Here is a 27,870-nt window from a genome sequence, read left to right on the forward strand (position 1 = left end):
TCCATCCTTTCATGTTTTCTCCAAATGCGTGAACCTTCTCACCATGGTCTCCATTTTCTGCATCACCGTTTGGTACACATGTTGCTTTTTATCCTCTATTTTCTTTCCTTGTCGTTTTATTATGTACTTTCGCTTGCTCTGTCTGACTCTGTATTTCTCTCTCATCCATTTATTGACGGGGTTTCTATTATTTTAATTATTCTAAACGCTTATAGAAAGATCTGCCCTCCTGGTGGTTTTCTGCTCAACGCAGATTTGATTCCCAGTTTGTGTAATTTTTCTTGTACGTTCCGTCTAATTTTCCTTTGTATCTATTATTTGTCTAATAGCACTCGCTCGCTCAGTAAATATATTTAGAATAACACCAAACACTTAAAGTCAGTTAGAATCTTTGACGATGTTGGGTTCCTTAACTTACCTACGTAAAAGTCTCTACGGCATTTTTTTTTTTCTTATTTCCAGAAGTATTAAACAGAGACGTTAAAAAAACGCTTTCTCACGTGTAACATGACTATGTCATAGTAAATATAAAGTAGTTTTGTGATTGAATCGTGTTGTTGAAATTTTCAAAAATAAAATAAAATTAAAAATCACATTTTGATAAAAAAAAAAACAACATATATTAAAACTAGAACTTATAAGAATTTTCTAGACAATACAAACTAATTGCTTTCTATTAGCAAAAGTTACACTCTCCAAGATAACTAATAAGCTACTTGTTATAGTATAGCTGCATCTACCTATATTTCTTTATGTTGTCCGTGTTTCTAGTCATCACACGTGTGTGTCTGCGGTATAACTCAAGCTGATATGATAGTTTCTTGGTCAAATACTCTGCACTTAAAGCATACTGGTATCTTATATTTCTTACTTTCAACGGTGTCACTTAATTCATCAAAAACACATCCTCCATCTTGAATTCGTTTCTTTATTTACTCTGGAGGACTGTATTCCATTTTTGCCAGCAGTCCGACATAAATATATTTGTTAGTTGTTATTACTGTGTCATGGTTGACTTTGTTCACTCGTTACATGGCTGTGTGAACATGAGTTTGTGTTTTCTGTTCAAATTCATATTCAATTCAGTTTTGTTGTTTCTGCAGTTCACTTCATTGTTCTCTGTTTGATTCATCTCTATAACAATATGAATGTGATTGTTGAACATGATTTGTGTTTTTCGTTCATATTCATTTTTAATCTCGTCATGTTGCTTTCATTGTTAATTTCATTCCAGTTCATGAGTATCATTTCAGAAGAGAATTATGTTGTCATCAAAACTCACATGACTTAAAGATTCACCATTTATGTGTGCGTGTTTTATTTTTCGCTGTAAATTCCAGTTACGTATTTTAAAGCTAACTTCCTCTAGTTCAGTATTAAAAAAATATTATATCTCATTGTCTTACTTCACTTTCGTTTTTGATATTGATTGAATCCTCACGACTAGGAACCAATGTCCCAGTGTTCGCTATACTTATCACCTCTGCTTTGCAGGACTCGGCCAGCAGTGAAGCCATCCAGCGCATGCTGGATGGGTTCACATTCTCCGATTTAAAAGGTTACAGTTTCGGTAAAACGGAGGTAAAAAAAACCCACTCCGGTACTACGCAGGAAAGAATCGCAACACAAATTCTTCAAGCCGAGTTGGAGATCCAGTGGGGTAGACCAAAAACGAAATGTTTGGATAATATCCATAGTCTTGGTTGGTCATGCTTGGTATTCCAGCCAGAAAGTCTATTAACAGTTGCTTCAGATAAGACCCTATGGAGGAGGCAGGGGAGCTTGAGGACTTTACTTCACACCTCGAACCCTCCAGGAATAATGCGTGAGTAAAATGATTCGTTAGTCGATAACAGTTTCATATACAACAGGGATTTCAATAGTATCGAAGGCTTTCTAATAATCAATAAAGGATCCAAAACAATGGTTGTCTACATTATATGTACTTCATGTGTTCGGTTGTCGAAAATCCGCTTCTGATACCCTGGTTGAACAAAGTCTAAGACGTTATCGATGTGATATACAAAATACTTCGGTGAATAGTATATACATGTTATGCGGGTGACTCATGGTTCTGTAATTTTTTAAGATCTATAATATCACCTTTCCTCTATAACGATAACATTGTTGCAGCTATATGAGGTTTCATTTATGCATTCTGAGAAGCGGTCTGATAGCTAACTACAGACTGTCTCCAACCCTTTTTTGAAGAGGGTGCTCCATCAATTTCTGGCACTTTCAAATTTTCATTGCTTGCGAACAAATCTTACAAAATTCTGAGACTGAATGAACATTTAATCCATTATCGTTTGTTTGAAAAAATATATTTTGTGTCGCCTATGGTTGATCTCTTCTCTATCATATTTGACTTGCCCATCATTAGATTTCATATCAATGCCTTACGACTTCCTTAAAACCTGAGTAGTCTTAAATCTTTTGATGCTTATAATTTTTGTATCATTCAATTTTGTGCAGAATAAACTTCAGTACTTCCTCTTTGACGCTTCTCTTAATTATTCCAACAAGTTTCTGCATATTTCACCTTTTGGGTATTGTCTTCCCTCCTTCTCTTCATCAACTTAAGTGTTTCCTGAGGCGGCTGTTTTTTTCGTATGCTTTTCTTCCTACAACCTTGAGTGCAGTGTCTGAGATAATAATGTCAACAACCATTTCTCAGTACGAATTTACATTGTAGGTTTCCAGTTCATCATTTAACAATTGAAATTGGTTTATATTTCTATTTAATATTCATACTCTCCTTGAAAAGACGCGCTGCTTAGCGGTTAGGGTATTCGGTTCACCATCGTAAGGTTGTGAGTTCGATTCCCAGCAGCGCATTGTGTTGTTGAGCAAGACACTTTATTTCACATCGCTCCAGACCCCCTCAGCTGGCAAAAATTAGTTGTATCTGTATTTCAAAGGGCCAGCCTTGTCACATTCTGTATCACACTAAACCTCCTTGAGAACTACATTAAGGATACACGTGTCTGTGGAGTACTCAGCCACTTCTTCGTTAATTTCACAAGCAGGCTGTTCCATTGATCGAATTAGCTAGAACTTCTGCCGTCGTAACCGATGGAGTGCTAGTATGGAATTAGTTCTTTCTAGTTTTATATTAATTTTAATTTCTGCCCTATCTAGATCAAAGTTACTTCCAGTACTGAACCAAGAAATTATCATATCTTTACCATTCTCGGTTAAATTGTCAGCATAATATCTACTTCATATTTTTTTCTTTTGAATTCCTTCATGTTTACTTCCGGTTTAATATCTTCTTAAAGAATGCGTTTATCATTAGCGCGCCGGGCGAAATGCTTAGCGGTATTTCGTCTGTTTTTACGTTTTGAGTTCAAATTCCGTCGAGGTTGACTTTGCCTTTCATCCTTTCGGGGTCGATAAATTAAGTACCAGTTGCGTACTGGGGTCGATCTAATCGACTGACCCCCCTCTCTCAAAATTTCAGGCCTTATGCCTAGAGTAGAAAAGATTGTTAAGCTTGCCCCAAATTCAGTCAAGCTTTCCCTCTTAGCATCTCACTTGCCCATTCCTATAAATTTCCCATAGATTTGCCTTGATTCTCAGGTTTTCGATCAAGTTTGGCATCAAAATCGTCCATTTTGTCTTGTATCTTCTTATTCGCTTCTTCATGTACATGATTAATTTCTTCATCTGGAGAATATCCGGATTTTTAAATATTTTTTATTTAGCCCTAGGACTCATAGGGCTGGTTACCCGATTTCCATGCGTATAAGTGACCGAGATCCCAACAGTCCCCTCGAACCCGAAGTCGGTCCGTTACAAGGTTCAAGGCTACTTTCTCACCTTCCGTCTTAATTTTCTGTGAATCAAATGGGTGTGCAACATTTGTGGCACTCCGTCAGCTACGTCGACGAAGATTCCAGTCGATCTGATTAATGGAACAGCCTGCTCGTAAAATTAACGTGCAAGTGGCTAAGCACTGACACGTGTACCGTTAACGTAATTCTCGGGGAGATTCAGCGTGACATAAAGTGTGACAAGGCTGGCCCTTTGAAATACAGGTACAACAGAAACAGGAAGAAAGAATGAGAGAAAGTTGTGGTGAAAGAGTACAGAAGGGTTCGCCACCACTCTCTACCGGAGCCTCGTGAAGCTTTAGGTGTTTTTGCGCAATAAACACTCACAACATCCGGTCTAGAAATCGAAACTGCTGTCCTATGACCGTGAGTTCACTGCCCTAACCACTGGACTATTGCGCCTCCACTATGAAACATTAATCACAGAACACTCGTGGTTTATTTTGTCCACCAATATTAGGCCCAGTTTGTTGTGCTCGAGCACAAGATCCGTTTGAATTGAGAAATCCCACAACACTTTGCAGGTCTCCGATTCAGCCACTCTTTATGGTTTGTGGTTGTACAATGTCTTACTTCTCTCTAACCTCAACTTTTCACACAGTTTCCAATACCGAACTTTTGTTACATCATATCTCTATAACTTTTACTGGTTTGGGTGGGACAAGTCTAAAACATTCATTTACACTTTCGGAAATAGTTTTATCAAATTCCTTACATATTCATCACTACGGAGACGCTTGCTCAACTCTAAGACTGACTCTACACTTTGTAGCCAAAGCTTCCCTTTCAAGTGCTTCTATTACCAGTCCCATCTATGTTCTCCAGCAACTTTGGTTGCGGTCAGAGAAATTTTTTGCGTAACCCCTAATTTAGATGTTCTTCTTCATGGCCTTCTTGTAATTCTTGTTTTGTTTTCTCTCTACACTTTGGGTTCGAAATCTCAGCAAATTCCCGTTTTCAACATGAACGCAGTCTTCTCCACCTATCAATCCCTTTCCTCCATTTGCTTTGTTCATGTCTGCACGTGGAGGAATAACACCATGCATTGTTAGGAGTTTTCTCGTCTTCTTGTCCAACTATTTTCGCTCATCTTCTGTCCTCTTCAGAATTCCAGCCCCATATCGAACCACTCTAACTGCGCACGTGTTTATTACTGAAATTATGTTTTCGGCATTCACGTTTGAATCCAATATATCTCTCAATCGTCGCAGATACTCTTTCTTTGCCTTTTCTTTCATATCATTATGCTTAATTCCATATTATTATTATTATTATTATTATTATTATTATTATTATTATTATTATTATTATTATTATTATTATTATATTTCTTTTTATCTATTTTTAGAATGAAACTAATTCTATAATTCTAACTCCGAACAACGAGGTAGAATCAGTTACCGAAACCGTTTCTATTCCAATTGAAAGCCTAGAGAATGAAAGCCACGCTTTCACCACTGAACGAAACGACCTGATGTTTACTGAGTCAGTTGATTCGAACAATAACAGCACTGACTATTCCATGGTTGATTTCTTTTCTAATAGTAATGAAACAGACCGTCAAGAAGTTTCGAACGCAATCGATAACGACTCCATATTGGCAATCGATGGTTTCTATGAATCGGTCACAGACAATTCAGAGGCACCGGGAACAACCCACGCGAACGATACGCACATTTCGTATTCTCAGAAGAATTCTATCGAAGATTCTACCCAGGAAATACAATCAGTGAATACAGAAGAAGTTAATGAGACAATAGTCTCAACCACAAGTAAGGAAAACAAATAATAATAATAATAATAATAATAATAATAATAATAATAATAATAATAATAATAATAATAATAATAATAATAATAATAAATAATGATGATGATGATGATGATGATGATAATAATAATAATAATAATAATAATAATAATAATAATAATAATAATACAACTTTGAGATGTTGTTTATAAATTTCTATATCTTAGCTATGCTAGTTCCAACATGTCGATGCTACTCTCAGAAATTTCATAAATTTCTCTATTTTAGCCATGCTAGGTCCTTCCAAAAAAATCTAGATTTCTATACATAAATTCGTGTCCACGCTGGAATTTTGGCGAGCTTATCTACCTGCATCCTCTTCGTCTCCTCTCTCTCTCTCTCTCTACCCTCCCTCCTCTTCCAATTGATTCTCAAGGCTGCTGTAGGCATTCACACAATAGGATGGCCATATAACAGCTCTCCCACAAAATGTGTAAGCCTTTTCCATAACTTTCCATGTTTGCTAAAACTTTGAGATGTTTAGTGATTTTTTTTTTATATCTTACCTACAATGTGATTTTCCATTGATAGATTCTTTTATCGTAAATACGATGTGATATGTTATACTATAGTATTTTCTTTTTTTTTTTAATCATTTGCTATTCATGGACAACCTGAAGCTATTCACAAAAACTGAGGCAGAACTGGACAGCCTAGTCCAGCCTGTGCAGATTTTCACCAATGACGTTAACATGGAGTTTGGGCTCTCAAAATGTGCTACGATGGTGATGAGATAAGGAAATCTTGCCAGGACAGAAAGCATATAGTGGCCAAGTGGTGAAATGATGAAGGCCATTCAACCTCAGTCCAGCTATAAATACCTGAGAATACTTGCGGCAGATGGAATCAAAAACCACGACATGAAGGAAAAGAAAAAGTGAGTACTTGTGGCGAGTGAAAAAAATATTGGCTTCAAAGCTGAATGCAAGAAACATAATTTCGGCAATAGACTCGCGCGCAGTCGCACTAGTTCGGTATGGCAATGGAATCCTGAAGTGGACAGAGGAGAAGCTAAAGGAGATTTACAGGAACTCAAGAAATCTCCTAACGATGCATAGAACCCATCACCCACGTGCAGACACTGATCGCCTATACACGGAGAGAGCAAATGGAGGAAGAGGACTGACAAGTGTTGAAGACTGCGTACGTATCGGATACAGGCTACGTATCGACCCTGGCGGAATTTGACTCAGAACGTAGCGACAGACGAAATACCGCTAAGCATTTCGCCCGGCGTGCTAATGATTCAGCCAGCTCGCCGCCTTAATAATAACAACAACAACAATAATAATAATAATAATAATAATAATAATAATAATAATAATAATAATAATAATAATAATAATAATATTAGATGCCCTGGTACTCGCGATCCCCGGTTTCGTTCAGAGGTAATGTTGCGATCTCGGCACCTTATACGCCATGGAAATTGAGTAAGCGGTCCTGTGAGTCATTGGACTTGAAACAGTAATATTCAGGGATTGACGATGATGATGATGATGATGACGACGACGACGACAAAATGAATGGTAAAGTTGAATTCGGTGACATATGAACTCAGACCGACGGAGAAGTCGGTAGAAATGCCGTTAAGCATTTTGTGTGACGCTCTAACGATTCTGTCAAAGAAATTCCTTATACCCAAGCCAAATCAATTATTTCTTTTTCACCCGTTCCACGTTTAGTTGTCTGAAAGTGTGACAAATCGCAACACCATATTGTTTGCTTAATTTGCTGAAACATTACACTCACTCTCCACCTCCGACTACATTCAATATTTAATTAATATCAAGGCGGTGAGCTCGCAGAAACGTTAGCACGCCGGGCGAAATGCTTAGCAGTATTTCGTCTGCCGTTACGTTCTGAGTTCAAATTCTACCGAGTTCAACTTTGCCTTTCATTCTTTCGGGGTCGATAAATTAAGTACCAGTTACGCACTGGGGTCGAATTAATCTTTTTGTCTGTCCTTGTTTGTCCCCTCTATGTTTAGCCCCTTGTGGGCAATAAAGAAATAAGAAACGTTAGCACGCCGGGCGAAATACTTAGCGGTATTTCATATGTCTTTACGTTCCGAGTTCAAATTCTGCCAAGGTCGACAAGGCCTTTCTGGGTCGATAAATTAAGTACCAGTTGCATACTGGTGTCGATCTAATCGGCTGGAACCCTCCCCCAAAATTTTCTGGCATTGTGCCTAGAGTAGAAAAGATTATTTAATTAATATCAATTCGTGTGGGGGCGGCTTTGCACAGTTATGAAGAAAGTGGAAGTCGATTAAAAAGAACCCAGTGTTCCACTGGTACGTTTTTTATCGAGCTTAAAAGGCAAAGCTGACATCGGCGGGACTGGAACTCGGAACATTAACGGAAAGAAATGCCAGAAAGCATTTTTGTGCAATGATCTAACGATTCTGTCAAAGAAATTCTTTGTACCAATTAAAACCAAATCAAATATTTCTTTTTCACGTCTTCTGCGTTTATTGAATTTTCTGTTGTTGTCTGAGAGTGTGATAAATCGCCACACCACAGCATTTATTTAATATGACCAAACATTACACTCACTCCTCACCCCGCTGCATTCTACATTTAATTAATTTTAATCAGTTTAAATTCAGTGGGTGTCTTGATTGTCTTTTCAAAGCAGAATTAGTCATTCAATTAATTAATTTTTCTCATCATTAAGGGTGCGTCATTGGAGTTGATTAAAATATCTTGGCGCACGCAATCAAGTACGTGAGCATTCACATTCCTGATAATTCTTTCTAATTCTTTCTAATTTTGGCACAAGGCCGGCAATTTTGAGGGAGGTGGGAGTCGATTAGATCGACCCCAGTGTCCAACTGATGCGTATTTTATCGACCTTGGAAAGATAAAAGGTAAAGTTGACCTCAGCGAAATTTGAACTCGAGACATAAAACCGGAAGAAGTACCCCTAAACATTTTGTTCAGTGTTCTCGGTGCCTTTTCTTTCCTATTAATTGTTCATGCAGAAGGCGTTTGTGAGTATTTTTTTAAACCTTGAAGATGCATGTCCTAAAGTTGCAATCTACCAGTTTATACTGCGACATTCAGTAACGGCACTTGACGTTCCCTCTTCAAACGCCTCCAGGGCCAGTTTTCCCATTCAACCTTCCGTTGTCACTTGAATAATGTTTCAGTAAATAAGTAGAATTATTGATTGGACCGCTGTCCCTATAAGGAAGTATTGCCTTGCGGTATTTCTTGCCGTTCTTTCCGTTCTCAGTTCAAACCCTGCCTCGGTCAAATTTGCCTTTCATCCTTTCAGGGACGCCAAAAGTATCGGCTGGTATCAACTAAATCCCCACCCCACAAAACTGCTAACCCTGTATCTATAGTAGCAAGGATTGTCATTACTACTACTACTACTACTGCTACTGCTGCTGCTGCTGCTGCTGCTGCTATCAGGATGCATGGCCTAATGGTTAGGGTGTTACACTCATGATCGATCGCGGGATCGTGGTTTCAGTCCCTGGAGCAGGTGGTACATTGCGTTCTTGAGCAATACACTTCATCTCATGTTACTCTGCGATCATTTCGAGACCTGACGCGCGTCACACCGTGCACTTGTTCAGGCAACGTGCATTTGTTGGAGTGAGTGAGCTAATGTGCGGCACATACATTAGATCACTAGAAACAAATTATTTTGTGCAGGTTGTTTGGCAATAGCCGAACACTCAGAGATCGTCCTCGACAGGTGAGTCCACCATCTGATCCTATGTAAACGGAGATAGGATCAGAACATCCTTACCAGTCCAACCATCATGTGTTCCTTTTCTACTCTAGGCACAAGGCCCGAAATTTGGGGAGAGGGAGACGCAGTCGATTAGATCGACCCCAGTACGCAAATGGTACTTAATTTATCGACGCTGAAAGGATGAAAGCCAAAGTCGACCTCGGCGGAATTTGAATTCAGAACGTAAAGACAGACGAAATACCGCTAAGCATTTCGCCTGGCGTGTTAACGATTCAACCTGCTCACCGCCTTTAAAAATTATTCTTTTCTACTTTGGGCACAAGGCTCGAAATGTTTGGGGAGGGAGCCAGTCGATTAGATCGACCTCAGTACGCAACTGATACTTAATTTATCGACCCCGAAAAGATGAAAAGCAAAGTCAATCTCGGCAGCATTTGAACTCAGAACGTAAAGACAGACGAAATATCGCTAAGCATTACACTCGCTGTGTTAACGATTCTTACTTCTTTATTGCCCACAAGGAGCTAAACATAGAGGAGACAAACAAGGACAGACAACGGGATTAAGTCGATTACATCGACCCCAGTGCGTAACTAGTACTTAATTCATTGACCTCAAAAGGATGTAGGGCAGAGTCGACCTCGGCGGAATATGAACTCAGAACGTAAAGACAGACGAAATACTGCTTAGCATTTCGTCCGGCATGTTAACGATTCTGCCAGCTCGCCGTCTAACCACGATATGTTCCATCTGCAAACTGAGCCCTACAAATTTATTCATAAGCATCCAGTTGCTATATTTGTCCCTTTTTCTAGTCTATGTCGTTTTGTTCATCGGGAATGTCGTTTCCCGTTCTTAGGAACGAGAAGGCGTATTGGGATAAATGCAAACACAATAATGACAATATGATACGACTAAGTTTACCAAACTGGATAAATGCTTCGCGGCTTTTCGTCCGTCGTTATGTTCTGAGTTCAAATTCCAGCCAAGGTTGACTTTGCCTTTCATACTTTCGGGGTCGATAAAATAAGGACCAGTTGAGCACTGGGGTAGATGTAATCAGCTTGGCCACTCCCTGAAAATTTCAGGTCTTGTGCCAAAACTTGAAACTACGAAGATATGACTAAAAGTAGAAGATTTTACTATTTATGAAGTGTTGAGATAAACGTCTACACATTCCTAACATTCTTTGATACCTTTTGTTGTGTCCATTGTCAAACAGAATGGTGGTGGTGGTGGTGGTGAAACAAGCATAAAGACACATACACACATCTGTCTATATATCTATCTATGTATCTATCTATTTATCTATCTATCTATCTAGATAGATAGATAGATAGAAAGATAGATAGATATAATGGTTGGACTGATAAGGATGTTCTGATCCTATGTCCGTTCACATAGGATCAGATGTTAGACTCTCCTGTCGAGGACGACCTCTCAGTGTTCAGCTTTTACCTAACGACCTGCACAAATAATTTGTTTCTAGTGATCAAATTATGTGCCATACATCAGCTTTGTCTGTCTGTCTATCGATCTATCAATCAATCAATCAATCTCTCTCTCTAGATAAAAATAAATAAATAGATAGATATACATATGCACATGACGGGTTTCCACACAGTTTCCGTCTACCAATTCACTGACAAGATATTAGGGTATTGGGTTATAATATAAGACATATGCTCAACGTGCCGTGCAGCAGATCAGAACTCAAAACCATGTGCTTAGGATGCAAACCATCCAATCGAACAGCCATGACCTTCCTAATCGCAGTCATGCTTGAGAATAATTCTTATAAAATGAAAAACATTTCATTCAATAATTTTCTTCAGAAATCCAGTTCTCTTAAGCTTTTGAATTCGGGATACGCTTTAGCGGCCATGATTTTCTTTGACTGTATCCCAGTAAGACATAAAAGTGGGCGTTCTGATGAGTTTGTATTGAGAGTTAGCCTACTGGAAATAAAAACCATGCAGTTACCGGCTTCTGTATCAAGCGAAATCGTCTCCTCTAAGCGGCACTCACGGGTTGAAAGCCTCAGAGTAATATTCATGACTGCCAATCGATTAAACAAACAAACAAACTCCTAAATTTCTTATGTTTTAACAGGCATTCCCTACAACAATATTCTGTGCAAATCCCAAAATATGGCCGCCTAGTCATGACACAACTCGAACTTCTAACTTGTTGTCTCGAGGTCTCTGGGTGAGATTTGGAGTCAATTTGTACAAATACAAAGCAAAAGTCAAACATAATAATAATGATAATAATAATAATAATCCTTTCTACCATTGACTCCAGTATTTCATTGGTACTTATTTCATCGACTCCGAAAGGTCAAAGGCAAAGTGGACCTCGGCGGAATTTGAACTCAGAACGTAAAGACGGACGAAAAGCCGCTCAGCGTTTTGGCTGACGTGCTAACGATTCTGATATCTCACCCCTTTAATAATAATAATAATAATAATAATAATAATAATAATAATAATAATAATAATAATAATAATAATAATAATAATTCCTATCATAGTAGGTGCCTTAGGTATAATAAAAAAATATTCAGACAAATACATAACAAAAACACCAGGACTTACAAATATATATAACATACAGAAAATTGCACTACTGGGTACTGCACACATTCTACGCAAAACACTTTCAATACAGTAAACATAAGAGCACCGCAGCAAACCACAGCACATACCCAAGGCGCACAGAGCTGCGCTCGGTAGTGAAGTGAAAGCACGTTATAAAAATAAAACTACTGAACAACAACAACAATAATAATAATAATAATAATAATAATAATAATAATAGTAGTAGTAGTAGTAGTAGTAGTAGTAGTAGTAGTAGTAGTAGTAGTAGTAGTAGTAATAATAATAATAATAATAAAGCACGTTATAAAAATAAAACTACTGAACAACAATAATAATAATAATAATAATAATAATAATAATAATAATAATAATAATAATAATAATAAAGCACGTTATAAAAATAAAACTACTGAACAATAATAATAATATATAATAGTGGCTCTCATGGCTTCTGATCTTGATTGGAAGTGTTATCATGTACATTGTTTTGTCTTGGTATAAAAAAATGGGTTACAGCAAATATTCTGCTCAATAACAGATTTGCTTGTCAGTTGTTTGACCTTAACCAGTTGAGCATGTCCCTTAGTGGCTGACGATATGTGCATCTCTTATCATGAGCAGAAGTAGTGGGGGAGCATCATAGCCATGTGTTGCGAAGAATTCTTTGGGGTTTGACTAATTCACCTTTGGAAACATGGGTGTTTTGCTCAACATCCTTAAACAAACCTTATTCAGGGACCTTTTGAGCGGGATGGGCTACTCAACCTGAAGAAAATTCTAGCTGGGTCCCACCTGCAAGGTCATGCGATGTTTATCTTGATATGAGATCACCATGTTGCGCACATATGGTTGTGATGCATGTGCCTGGTGTACCCTTATCAGACGGGTAGTCATGATGGGTATAATGGGCTTCGTATATTTTACCCCAGTGTCACTTTGATGGCATGCCCTGTTCTCTCACTCAATAATAATAATGATAATAATAATAACAATAATAATAATAATAATAATAATAGTAATAATAATCCTTTATACTAAAGGCACAAAGCCTGAGGTTTGTGAGGAGGGTGACTACTCGATTGCATCGACCCCAATGTTACACTGGTACTTGATTTATCGACCCCAATGTTACACTCGTACTTGATTTATCGACCCCGAAAGGATGAAAGGCAAATTTGACCTCGGCATAATCGTAAAGCCGGAAGAAATGTCGCTAAGCATTTTGTCCGATACACTAAAAATTTTGTTCTCGTTTCAGGTGAGATTTGTGGGCGAAAGCTTTACCACCGTCATAATAGAAAGAAAAGAGTTATTGGCGGCGGCAGAATATTTCCTGGTGACTATCCTTGGTTGGTGTCCTTATATTTCAAAGGGAATCATCCTTTCCAAGTAAAATCCGGTTTCAAACATCTCTGCGGTGGCACTTTAATCCACCCACAGTGGGTCTTATCAGCTGCACACTGTTTTGAGTAAGTTTCAATATATTCATATTTATGTGGAGGTGCAATGGTCCAGTGGTTAGGGCAGCGGACTCGCGGTCATAGGATCGCGGTTTCGATTCCCAGACCGGGCATTGTGAGTGTTTATTGAGCGAAAACACCTAAAGCTCCACGAGGCTCCGGCAGGGGATGGTGGCGAACCCTGCTGTACTCTTTCACCACAACTTTCTCTCACTCTTACTTCCTGTTTCTGCTGTGCCTGTAATTCAAAGGGTCAGCGTTGTCACACTGTGTCACGCTGAATATCCCCGAGAACTACATTAAGGGTACACGTGTCTGTGGAGTGCTCAGCCACTTGCACGTTAATTTCACGAGCAGGCTGTTCCGTTGATCAGATCAACTGTAACCCTCGACGTCGTAAGCGACGGAGTGCCAACAACAACATACATATTTATATATATATATACATTTTAACTGAGAAATCCGAAATAAAACTTTATTTTGTACAAGTGACGCACCTTGGTGGTAAGCTATCGTAAGGAAAGCAATCCTTTCTCGATCACGTTTAGTGGAGAATATTACTCGTTTGAATTTTAAATCAAGGAGTAATGAAGAGGTACAAACCATACACATTTAATATTTATTTTTCCTACATATTATAAAGGTCTTAAAATTTCTAGCCATAGGCAGCCATGTGCAGCACCATTTCATCCTTATTTGAAATCGTCCGCATGGCATAACCCTAAGCAAATAAATCACTTTATATAACTATATTTTGATTATACTATCTTCAAATTCTTATGAATTAATATTTTGTAGACATGTATAATGTATACGTTATTATTATGTTTTTTAAAATTTGGAACGTTACTAGATACACTCACATTCACACACATAATTTGATTTAATAAAATTTGCCTAAAGTATGACAATGGTAGGAATTGGATTGAATTTGAGACTCCCGGGTGAAACTTCAGTACATTAACGACAACGATATGACTACCAAATTAATTTCTTATATCAAAACTTCATATTTCTATGTCAGTATATGTGTATGTATATATGTGTTTGTATGGAGGAGGGGAACGGGTTTGTGTCAATTGTATTTATTTAGATCTTATAATATCTCTCTTCCTACCTCTTTCTTTTTCTTTCCCTCGCTCTCACTCTGTTTATATGAATGAATATTATTTCTTTTTATGTGTATCTATATTTTATCTTTTACTTGTTTTAGGCATTAGACTACGGCTATGCTGGGGCACCGCTTTGAAGAATTTTTAGTCGAATGAATCGACTTCAATACTTAATTTCTAAAGCCTGGTAGTTATTCTATCGGTGTCTTTTGCCGAGTCACCAAGTTATACACCAACACCGGTTGACGTAAATACACCAACACCAGTTGTTAAGCGATGGTGGGGAACAAACACAGACTCGAAAGCACATCCGTGCGCGCGCACACATGCATACATGTGCGACGAGCTTCTTTCAGTTTCTGTCTGCAAAATTCACTCACAAACATTTCGTCGGCCCGAGGATATAGTAAAAAACACTTCGCCAAGGTTCTACTCAGTGAGACTGAACCTAGAACCATGTGACTGGGAAGCAAGCGTCTTACCACACAGCCACCAGATATCAGAGTCATCTTCTCTGGGTTTTTGTCTTTTATTCTTTTGCTTGTTTCAGTCATTTGACTGTGGCCATGCTGGAGCACAGCCTTTAGTCGAATAAATCAACTCTAGGACTTATTCTTTGTAAGCCTACCACTTATTCTATCGGTCTTTTTTACCGAATCGCTAAGTTACGGGGACGTAAATACACTAACATCGGATGTCAAGCAATGGTGGAGTGACAAGCATACACACACTTATACAGGACGGGCTTCTTTTCAGTTTCCGTCCACCAAATCTACTCACAAGGCTTTGGTCGGCCCGAGGCTATAGTAGAAGACAGTTGCCCAAAGTGCCACGCAGTCGGACTGAACTCGGAACCATGTAGTTAAAAGCAAGCTTTTTACCACACAACCACACCGTGTTTATAAATTGTAATGCCTCTTCTTCTTGCGCTCTCTCTCCACCTCTCTCTCTCACTCTTTCTATCTGCATGTGTATATTCCTGCGCGCGCATGCATGTATGTGGGTTAAGATCGGGTGTGTGTTTGCCTCGAGTGCCAAGAAGTTCTGTTGCCAAAACAAGGCTGACTGACCAGTAAGCTGTGCTAAATCATCTGCATCCAAACAACTCCACCAAACTTTTCATTCCGATTACGATGTACCTACTTTCATAAGTGCCACATCAATTGACATATAAAAAAAATGGGAAGTTTTTTTTTTCTATCTCACCTTGTAAATTCCATATTTAGTGTGGAGAAAAATGGTTATTACGCAATTTTTTTTAATGTTTACCAGAGATTGAGATAATGGTGACAGAAAACTGGAACTGAAAATTCTTTTTTAGTTCCAGTTTTGTTCCAAAGAAATTAAGTATGCCTAATTATATACAACCTTAAGACCAATGTGCTCTATCAATCAATATTATTGATTAATTTATGATAATGAAAGCAAAGTTTTCTTGTCAAATCAGTATTGTCTTTGTTGGTGTCTGGTACTGAAGAGAAATAACGAGTTCGAAATGCATTCACCAAAGCAATAGAAAGTGCTCTGAACTGACTATGATGTTTTAATGCCTTTGGGTCTAAAGAAAGACTTTTTCTTCACGACGAACTGTAGTCAAAGCCCTTTACTGGTTAAAATATCTTTCATACTTGAACAAGATTTAAGCATGTAAAATTCTATGTTTACATCGCGGTTTTAGATTAACGTTATTGTTGTTTTATTTCTGGTAGGGAGTACGTGTTCAGCAATCTTCATAATATCAATTATTGGTCAGCTGTAGTTGGTGAATACGACTTGAGGAAAAATGAAAGCTATGAACAGATTAGAGCCATCGAAAAAATCATCACATATGACAACTTTACATGTAAGTTCTTTCTCTGTTTTCTATTTAATTCCTTTAAATTTTGACACAAGGCCAGAAATTTTTAGGGAAGGGAGCAAGTCGATTACATCCACCCACGTACTTCACTGTTACTTTATTTTATCGTCTCCGAAATTATGAAAAGCAAAGTCAACCTAGGTGGCACTTGAATTCAAAATTTATGCCGCTAAGCATTTTGTCCGGAGTATCAACGATTTTTGACAACTTGCTGCTTTCCCCTTTTCTCTACTTAGTATCAACGTTTTCCCAGTGTCCGTTCACAGCGAAAACTGATTGTTTTTCTGAGTCAGTTGAGCGGAAATAAGTGCCTATAACACTTTACAGAGCATCCAACAATGGTAGGAAAAGAAGGGGAAAGGATCTATATACTGGTGGCTTGAATGCTTACAATAGTGGTCAGCTAAGGGCTACCAAAGTAAGAGGTGGGGGTATCTAACCGGGTGGTTGTGGATTAAGTCTACCACCCTCGAAGGGTGAATGGTAAAGTTGATCTCGAGATAAAGTTGATCTCGAGATAAAGTTGATCTCGAGAAAAAGTTGATCTTGAGAGACAAAGTTGATCTTGGGAGACAAAGATGATCTCGAGACAAAGTTAATTTTGAGACAAAGTTGATCTCGAGACAAAGTTGAACTCGAGACAAAGTTAATTTTGAGATAAAGTTGATCTAGAGACAAAATTGATCTCGAGGCAATGTTGATCTCGAGCCAAATTTGATTTCGCACTATCTTCATTGAATTTAGAATTTCCACTCAACTCGTTCCTTGAAAGATATTTCCTTAATATCCTTCGAAATTTTCTGGTGGTTCGTTAAAAACATTAAATCTTCAAATTGTAAACTAATTGCTAAGTTTAAATTTCTTTTTATCACTAACTTTTGATAGGAATGACCGTGTGGTTATGAAGTTTGCTTTACAACCATGTGGTATCGGGTTCAGTCCCGCTGTGCAGTACCTTGTGCAAGAGCCTTCTTCTATAACCATGGGCCGACTAATAGCTTATGAGTTTAGTGTCATGTGTACGATTTGAGGGAAACACACACACGCGCACACACGCATATAGATACCCTCCCCCATACACACTCACATATATATATATACATACACACACATACACACACACACACACACTCACATACATATACACACAACTATACATGCATATATACATAGACACTCATAAATGTATGCTCACCCCCCACACACTGACACATATATATACACACACACTCACACATATATATATATACGCATACACACTCACATATATACACACAAGTATACATACATACATACATATATATATATATATATATATATATACACACACACGAATATATATACACATATATACATGTGATGTGTGTGTGTGTGCGTGCGTGCGTGTGTGTGTATGCGTGCGTGTGTGTGTGTGTGTGTGTGTGTGCGTGCGTGCGTGTGTGTGTATGCGTGCGTGTGTGTGTGTGTGTGTGTGTGTGTGTGTGTGTGTCTTTGTGCTTATCACTTCACATCACTTTACAATTGTTTTACTATCAAATTCCACTAACAAAGTGTTCGTTTCAAATTATGGCACAAGAGGAGCAAATCTAGAGAAGGGGTCAAGTCGATTAAATCTATCAACTGATACTTTTTTAATTGACCCCAAAAGGATGAAAGGCAAAGTCAACCTCCTCGATGGAATTTGAACTCCGAACGTAAAGACGGACGAAATGCTGCTAAGCATTTTGTCCGGCGTGCTACCGATTCTGCCAGCTCGCCGCCCTAAATTCTATTAACAGGATATTAATCAACCAGAGACTATAATAAAAGATACTTGTCCAGTGTCGTGTAGTGGGATCGAACGCGGGATTATGTGGTTGCAAGCAGCCTTCTTAACCACACAGCCATGCCCCTTTTCCTTTCTTTCTTCCTTCCTTTCTTTTCCTTTCGAATTTTATTCATAACTTATCTACGTTTTCTCTTATTTTTGTTTTGTTTTTCATTTTCAATTTTCCTGCCGTGGCCACCACAGTAAAACCTATCAAATATGACATTGCATTATTGAAACTGCGAAAACCCGTCGTTATTAGCAAGCACGTCAATACGATTTGCCTTCACAAGAACGAGACTTTCCTTGTGGGTGAGACTTGTACTGTTACCGGATGGGGTACCCTTTCTACCAGTAAGTTAATCGCCATTTTATTTTTATTTTTCTCTCCTGTACTCATTAAGGCAGGCAAACAGAAATAGGCTTTATAATTATATTTACATGGAATATAAAGTACAAAGTACAAAATATAAAATAGACATAATGAGTTATGTAATAGCCTTATTTTGACAGCGGTTTTGGGTGAAGCATGGCTTATGCTGTGACTGCGTTCATAAGATAACAAAAACCCGTAATGTCGTAGGTGTGCGTGGAATAACACAAGTTCCTACGAATCCGTGTGGCAAGGCCATGTCACCCTCATCGGAAAAATGTGGCTAAAATATTTTATCCAGAGAGGAATCACCATATTTTTTTCTTATGTGCTATCTCCGAAGAGCACCTGTTTTATTTAATACCCGGTGGGTAATCGATTCATTAGATCGGCTGAAATAGATAAATAATATTGCATACTTTGATATCTATCTACATACATCCATCCATCCATCCATACATACATACATACATACATACATACATACATGCATACATACATTAGGGTTCTCAAAACCTGAATGAAAGAAGCTTATTAGAAGACTACAGGTTCAAGCCATCAATGGAACTGTAAAGATATGTAAAACTTTCCAAAAGTTTAGCACATAAATACATATGCATGCATCTAGACATGAAAATATATTCATAAAAACGCATCCATAAAACAAACATACAAATCTGCGCATACACTAACACCAAATACTGCACACACACACATATGCACAAATACCTAGATGATGTTGATAAAAGTTCCAATGAAGGAGCCTTGAATCTATGTTAGAATCCGGCTCTTTCTCTATGGACAAGAAATACAGAAATGAAACTGATTGATAACATGCATACATACATACATGCATACATACATACATACATACATACATACAGATAGACAGACATATGTATATATGACACTCCGTTGGTTATAACGACGGGTGTTTCAGTTGGTTCGATCAACGGAACAGCCTGCTCTTAAAATTAACCTGCAATTGGTTGAGTACTCCACAGACACGCGTACCCAAAATGTAGTTCTCGGTGATATTCAGCATGACACAGAATGTGACAAGGCTGGCCCTTTTTGAAATACAGGTATTACTCATTTTTTGCCAGCTGAGTGGACTGCAGCAATGTGTGGAATAAGGTATCTTGCTCAAAGAAACAACACCCCGCCAGGAATCGAATTCACGACCTTGCGATCGTCAGCCGATTACGCTAACCACTAAGCTACGCTTTCACACACACACACACACACACACACACACACACACGTTATATGTACACAGATATGACAGAAGTAAATAGACACCTTTATGATCATTAACATTTATTTAAATCTGAAATTATGCATTCAAATTATTTATTAATTGTTATAATGGGAATATTTAATATTTAGTAGACATGCCCTTTGCATTTTTCAATGCAAGGACCCTATTAAGCATATTACTGATTAGATGACGAATATTCTCTTGCGGAATTTCTTGCCAAGTTTCATGTAGTAATCTCAAAAGATCTGGTTCTGAAGATGCTTTCCTGTTCCTTTTTTTTTTTTTTTTTTTTAAGTATCCTGTCCACTATGTCTCAGAAATGTTCAATAGGGTTCATATCTGGTGACTAGCTTGGCCATGGAAGTTTTTTAATGCCATTCTCATCCAACAAATCTTGGGTCACTGTAATCGTGTGACAAGGAGCCCCATCTTCCATAAATATAGAGTCTTCTTTAATCATTTCACTACTGGAGAAGATAGGAAGGAGTCCTTTCTGCAATATGGACACATATTTATCTGAGTTTATGTTTCCCTTACACTCCACCAGCTCTGATCAATTATTCCTCCGAATTGCTCCCCAAACCATCGCAGAATAGCTGCCGTGTTTCATTGTTGGCTGCAATCGTTTCACATTAAATTCTTGATCACAGAGTCTCCAGACCCACATTCGACCACTGTCAGAAAATACAGCAAATCTGAGAATATGACAGTGTCCCAAAATGCTAGTGGCCTCTCCACCATCTCACTGGCTCAATCTTTTTTCCGCTTGATGTTGGCTGGTCGAAGAAGTGGCTTCCTTCTTGTTGCTCTGCCATAGTAACCAAGTTCAGGGACTGATATCAACTTGTTCTGCTATGCCAAAGGCCTTGCAGCGAAGATTATCCTCCACACTTCTCTTAGCAAAGAGAAGGGTCCTGTCAGAGGGTGATGTGGTGAGTTGATGTGGACCCTCTAGTGAACTGCACAATTACTCTATTAAATGTAGACAGCGGGTTCCTAAGGTTTTCTGCGATTTTACGCTATGTCCACTTTCAGAACGACCTACAAATCAGCCTCTTTGAAATTCAGACAGTTCCAAGACTTCTTTTGTACATGACATGATTAAACTGTCACATATAGAATCTGAAACATAAAAATATCAACCAATAAAAAATATAAACCTTTACAAGTCAGAATAAACATAAAACGATGTTTTATGGCGTGTCTATTTACTTCTGTTATGTTTGTGTGTGTATATGTTCTGTGTGTGTGTGTGTGTGTGTGTGTGTGTGTGTGTGTGTGTGTGTGTGTGTGTGTGTGTGTGTGTGTGTGTATGTGTGTGTGTTTATAAGTATGCATTTAAGTATGTATATGTGTGATGGGGTTTATTTGTCCTGCCACTACCATCACTGGATGAAACTTAACGAGGACGTAAACAAACTGGCGTTGGTTTCTTTACGTCCCCGTAAGATTAGCGACTCCATAAATGAAACCGACTCTATCGATTTGATCCATTTTTTTCTTCTTATTGTTGTTAGTTATCGATATCCACACTAACATTCATTATATTTCCTTTCTTTACAGACGGCAAAGGTTCTGCAATGCCTTACCAAGCGAGTATAGATACCATTTCTGACGCAATCTGCAAATCAAGGTTGTTTACATTGCCAGACGAGGAACGAAATGCGTACAAATTTTATGACGGTGCTTTCTGTGCCAGCGGCTTCTCTAAAGATGCTTGTTACGTAACTGTCATTTTCTTATTATTATTTCATTACACACTAGCTTAAAAGCTGCACTCCACGCAGACTTTTTAGCTAGCGCCTGTGGAGGGCTAATTGGGACTGCAACCCAAAATTGAAGCGAGCTAAATAGCATGACTATAATACTTCTAAAGAATAAAAAGTTTAGGAAGATATAACAATGCACTATAGAACAAAAAATGGACTATATACCTGTTGTAACTTGGTAAACTATAGTCCGATGATATTTCGGAATTAGAATTCCTTCTTCAAATCTTTTTTGCTGGAGTCTCTACTGTTTTATCAGAAGTTAAGGACGGGTGAGAATTAATTTTGTAATGCAATCATTCTATTGTTTCAGTCCCAAGTTGAATTTCATCTATTGGCCAATTTGTCCCAAAGTTCTTATCTCGACGTAAAATTAACGAAGCGAATGTCATTTATCTCCTCCTTGGTCTCTGATGTCATCTGACAAACGCCAACCAAGATGGCCTATATCAGCCAAGCTTTATCTGCTAAAAATAGCAACCTAAATGCTTTTAAATCAGATCCCAATACTGAGTGTTCAAGAACCAAATAAAAGACAGATTTTCAATCCCGGGATCATTTTGATTCCAAAAAGGTATAATAGGTTTATATATAACAGATGTAGACTGAGATACAGGGGTCCCAGATGGACAGACAGAATTTTGCATTTTTTTTTTATAGATCAGTTGTTCCCAACCTGGGGTCCACGGACCCCTGCTGGTCTACAAAGGTAGTGCTGGGGATCCATGAACTGAATGCAAAATTTCATATATATCATATATATATATATATATATATAATAATTTGCTTAAAAGAGTTCCAACACTGTCTGTTTTTTATGTTTTATTTATATTCCTGCAGAACTAATGTGGGGTATAGAATATGGAATATACAATATATAATATGATATACAATATACAATATAAAATAAAATAAAATAAAAATGGATGGCACCATGAAAGAAAGTATTGAATGTAGATGAAATATTGAGTGTTCAATATAAAGGATCAAATATATAAATATATAAATATAAATATATATATATAAAGGCGACTCGAGTTTCAGGGCTATTTCCCTTCGTCATGGCCTTTATATATATATATTTATATTTATATATTTATATATTTGATCCTTTATATTGAACACTCAATATTTCATCTACATTCAATACTTACTTTCATGGTGCCATCCATTTTTATTTTATTTTATTTTATATTGTATATTGTATATCATATTATATATTGTATATTCCATATTCTATACCCCACATTAGTTCTGCAGGAATATAAATAAAACATAAAAAACAGACAGTGTTGGAACTCTTTTAAGCAAAATAATATATTCCTTTATACACAATCATACAAAAAAATCCACCTTTTTTGTATTTATTTTTACTCGCATATATATATATATATATATATATATATATATATATATATATATATATATGTATATAATTTAATATATTTATGGAAAAAATGATGTTTTTTTTTTCCTTATGGTTTTTTTTTTCACGCTAACTACTTGATAAATTCTTATAAAGTATTTATCCTAATATTATATCATATATATATATATATATATATATATATATATATATATATATATATATATATATATATATATATATACTTTATTTAAAAGCAGCAGAAATATAACAAAAGACTGTTACTCTGAGTTTCACGTTCCCGTTCATCGGACTGTTTTCGATGAACGGGAACGTGAAACTCAGAGTAACAGTCTTTTGTCATATTTCTGCTGCTTTTAAATAAAGCATATTACTCTACCTCTGGTATTTGAGTACTCTTTTTTCTACCTTGTTGCACATTTCATGTGCTTACTCCGGTATATATATATATATATATAAATAAAAGGGCTGGGAGCCACTGCTAGGAACCACTGTGAAAAGGTTGGGAACCGCTGGTATAGATGAAGGCGATTAGCTATCTGAATCGTTAACACGCTGGACAAAATGCTTAGCGGTCTTTCGTCCACCTTTACGTTCCAAGTTCAAATCCTGCCAAGGTCGACTTTGACTTTCTTCCGTTTCAGCGTCGATAAAATAAGTACCAGTCGAGTACTAGGTCGGTGTTATCGATAAATCCATCGCCTCAGATTTTCAGATTTTGTGCCTATACGAGAAAGGATTAGTTTATTTCACGTGAAAGCGGTATTTGATCCGACCTGTAACATCCTGAGTTCAAATGTCACTGAGGTGGACTTGGACTTTGCCTTTCATCCTTTCGGGATCGATAAAACATGTACTAGTCCAAATACTGGGTTTGATGCAGTCGACTTGACCCCTCCCGCGAAATTTCAGGTCTTCTGCTTATAGTAGAACACATTATTAGAAGGCGCCCAGCCAGGAGAACCGTTACCGCATCGGATAAAGTGTCTGGTAGCAATTCTTCCGGTTCTTAACATTCTGAATTAAAATCCCGCCGAAGCTTTTCATCTTTTCGGAGCCGCTAAAATAAGTATTTTTCAAGCAGTGAGGTCGATGTGCTCGTCTTCTTTTGCCCTCAAAATTGCTGGTCTTGTGCCAAAATTAGAAAGAATTGTTTTATTACCCGTTTCAAGTTGTTATTGCTGTTGTGAGCTCCCATATTAGCCTTGATCGAACAAACCTATCATCTGAAGCGCTTCAAGCGTGACCATTGCATACTGTTTTTATTCAAACTATGCTTGTAAGATTTTATTGGATAATATAGCCAATGCATTCTCCAATTCTTCAGACAGGAGAATGTATTTGAAGGATATAAGGAAATTTGGCTGTCATTTCTGCAAATCGAGAAAAAATTGGCTTCTATATCTATCAAGTTAAGGAAAATTTGGTTGCTATTTCTAGCAAGTAAATAGAAATTTGGTTGCAATTTCTTCGAAATCGAAGGAAATTAACTGCTTTCTCTACTAGTTGGAGGGGCGGAATATAATCACTATTTCTAATAAGTCGAGGGAAATTTGATTGTTATTTCTACTGATTTGAAGGAAATTTAGCTGCTATTTCTATCAAGTGGTAGAAATTTAGCTGATGTTACTACCAAGCCGAGGGAAATTTGGTTGCTATTTTTCTCACGGTTCCCTTCCTTTGCCCGCGTGTCTATGACTTATTTTCAGGCTGGAGTTCACCTTCAACACTTCATCTAGCCACTCGTTCTTCACTTGTAGAATACATGTGGTTAGATAAAGAGTTGCAGATGCACATCGCGAGTTCTTTACGTGATTTGTATTACTTTCTTTATCTTTTATTATATTGGAATTTGCGAAGAATAGTACCGTTAGATGCAGGTTTTAAACTGTTTAATCATTGGATAACAGCTTGTCTAATGACAGGAATGACATAGAACTGTAATTTGTTTGTTTTTTTTCTAACCTTAACTATTGAATTAAATGTAGTTATGTACAGTTTTACGTAACATGTTCGTGTACATTCGGACATGGAAAGACAATACGCTGCGCAAGTTATCACCAGAAGAGACATTCTCCTTATACACAATATGACTGTAAATACACCACTCGGACATGAATGACATCTTCGTGGCTAAGTGCGCCTTTAATTTATTTAAGCTGGACAAAGCCTTTTTACACATAAGCAAATGGACCGTTTGCTATTCTGATATAAGCGCAACCAGTTTATATTAGAAAAGCATGTGGTCGGTAAGCAAGCTACTTACCACACAGCGACTCCTGCACCTAAAAAAAAATGTCAGCAACTAGCCATGAGACTCAACCTCACACACACACACACACACACACACACACACACACACACGTATATATATATATATATATATATATATATATATATATATATATATATATATATAAGACACCATCCATTGAAGAGTCTAGCTCTAGATATAACAAAATACTGGATGATCGTAGCCTGAATATGTTTGACCACAGGCCTGCTTAGTGGAGGCCAACATTGGGCTTACCAAAAACAACAGCATCAACTCGTGGCTACTATCCCACTTGTGATTATGTTATACAAGGAAATGTTGTACTGGTGCGTGACTAAGTAGGGAATTCGGCTCACGGTTGTAAGGACGTGAGTTCAATTCCCGGCTTCGCCTTGTGTCTTTGAGTAAGAGACTTTATTCCTCTGTGTCATGCCAAATCTCCTTGAGAACTACGTTACGGGGACGCATGTCTGTGGAGTGCTCAGCCACTTGCACGTCAATTTCACGAGTAGACTGTTCCGTTGATTGGATCAGCTAGAACTCTCGTCGTCGTAACCGACGGAGTACCGGTTTAATAATGAAACGCATATATATCATGTTGATTCGACGTAGATATGTATTGATTTTTCTAATATATTTGTTTTGTGTTTATACGGCAGGGTGATTCCGGTGGGCCACTTCAGTGTTACAGGAACGGCAAGTGGCATATTATTGGAATAATATCATACGGTTACAAATGTGGGAGATATCCAGGAGCCTACTCAAACGTGAATTATTTCTTCGATTGGATCCACGACAAAATAAACAACCAGTAACAATCACGTTTTCTGTCTTCTGTTTTTCTCTTCTTTTAACTTCACCGAGTGACACGCCAACGATAGTAACAGCAGCAACTAATGCGATAATAATAATAATAATAATAATAATAATAATAATAATAATAATAATAATAATAATAATAATAATAATAATAATAATAATAATAATAATACTTGACAAACTAAGTAAATATAAGGACCTGGAAATTGAAATACAAAAGATGTGGCATCTTAAAACGAGAACTGTTCCTGTTTTATCATACCTAGGCATGATAGAAAAGGGATGTCAGAAACATCTAGATAAAATCCCAGGAGAACCATATCTCAGAGATGTGCAAAAGATTGTGCTGACAAGTACTGTCCACATCATTAGAAAAACCTTAACCATTTAAATGTCTGTGTTGTATTACATGAAGATATTTCACTACTTCCCCTCCCCAAACTTTCAGTCATACTGTAACATCTCTTATCCGTCACTCGCTCCAGGACACTGGGTGTGTCTCGGCAAGTAACTGTAAGAAACACGCAGATTGATCATACTGATAAATGGTATGAACATGAACCTAGTAAAGTACTAGAAAGTAAGAAGTATAAGATGTTGTGGGACTTTAACATTCAGACTGACAGAGTAATAGAAGCTAGACGACCTGATTTAGTAAAAACAGATAAAGAAAATATAAAGTACCAGACAATTGACTTTACAGTCCCAAATGATGAAAAAATTAATATGAGAGGAATAAAAAAAATAGCAAAGTACTGGGTCTATGGTAAGTTCGGGTAAAATGTACCCCAGTTATTAGGTGCATTAGGAACTACCCCTAAAGATTTGAACAGATGGATAGAGGAAATAGGCATAAAACCTAGTTTAGTACAGCTGCAGACAATAGTATTATTAGGGACAGCTAAGATACTTAGGAGGGTTCTTGAAATCTAAATTTACTTGCTGTAACCCAATAGGAAGGTTCTTGACATCTAAAGCTACATGTAGCTCGATATTAGGACTTTTTTCTTTTCCAACAGTCTAATCTGATGAGTGTATCTGAAACTAATAATAATAATAATAATAATAATAATAATAATAATAATAATAATAATAAACAGAGCTCAATGTTAAAAACAAGTAGCCGTCCCAGTTATAAGTTACAGCTACAATATCCTTAACTGGACACTAAATGAACTAACGAAAATAGACAGGGAAACAAGCAAAATAATGACAGGATCTAGGATGCACCACCCAAAATCTGACATAGAAAGGCTTTATATACAACGTACAGAAGGTCGGAGAGGCTTTATACAGCTGCAAAGCTACTATAAAATAACCACCATAGGATTGCAAAAATACCTACTTCAGAAGCAAGGAAAACTAATACAAATAGCCACAAAACACAAGCAAAACAAAGAACTGTTTTCAGTATATTAGGAAGCTGACAAATACAAACAAGAGATCATACTGTGTATGTATATGTGTGCGTGTAAATATATGTATGTTTGTGTATGTATATATATATATATATATATATATATATATATATATATATATATATATATATATATATACATATAATATGTATACATATACATACATACATATATATATATATATATATACATACATACATACATACATACATACATATATATATTTGTATATATGTATATATACATACATATATATATACATATATATATATATATATATATATATATATATATATATATATATATATATATATATATATACATATATATATATATATTATATCATAAAATAAATTACAAATGGAATGTACCTC

The 27,870-nt window shown here is 37.1% G+C and overlaps 1 protein-coding gene across 2 annotated transcripts in view; it reads left to right on the top strand.

The window, feature by feature from the left end:
• The window catches only part of LOC106874832 (tryptase beta-2), a 35,142-nt gene extending 9,061 nt beyond the window's left edge, over nucleotides 1–26,081 (top strand). The window contains exons 2-7 of one of the 2 annotated variants that reach the window (XM_089349629.1): nucleotides 5,185–5,608; nucleotides 13,216–13,426; nucleotides 16,239–16,372; nucleotides 18,399–18,548; nucleotides 21,392–21,552; nucleotides 25,919–26,081. In XM_089349629.1, coding sequence (XP_089205755.1) covers nucleotides 5,185–5,608; nucleotides 13,216–13,426; nucleotides 16,239–16,372; nucleotides 18,399–18,548; nucleotides 21,392–21,552; nucleotides 25,919–26,074 — 1,236 coding nt within the window. In that variant the 3' untranslated portion in view covers nucleotides 26,075–26,081. The remainder of the gene's footprint in view (nucleotides 1–5,184; nucleotides 5,609–13,215; nucleotides 13,427–16,238; nucleotides 16,373–18,398; nucleotides 18,549–21,391; nucleotides 21,553–25,918) is intronic. The other variant, XM_089349630.1, reaches the window with a different exon arrangement.
• The last annotated feature ends 1,789 nt before the right edge of the window (nucleotides 26,082–27,870 follow it).

This window comes from Octopus bimaculoides, chromosome 3, assembly GCF_046866305.1.
Source record: "Octopus bimaculoides isolate indiv1 chromosome 3, ASM4686630v1, whole genome shotgun sequence".
Taxonomy (NCBI): domain Eukaryota; kingdom Metazoa; phylum Mollusca; class Cephalopoda; order Octopoda; family Octopodidae; genus Octopus; species Octopus bimaculoides.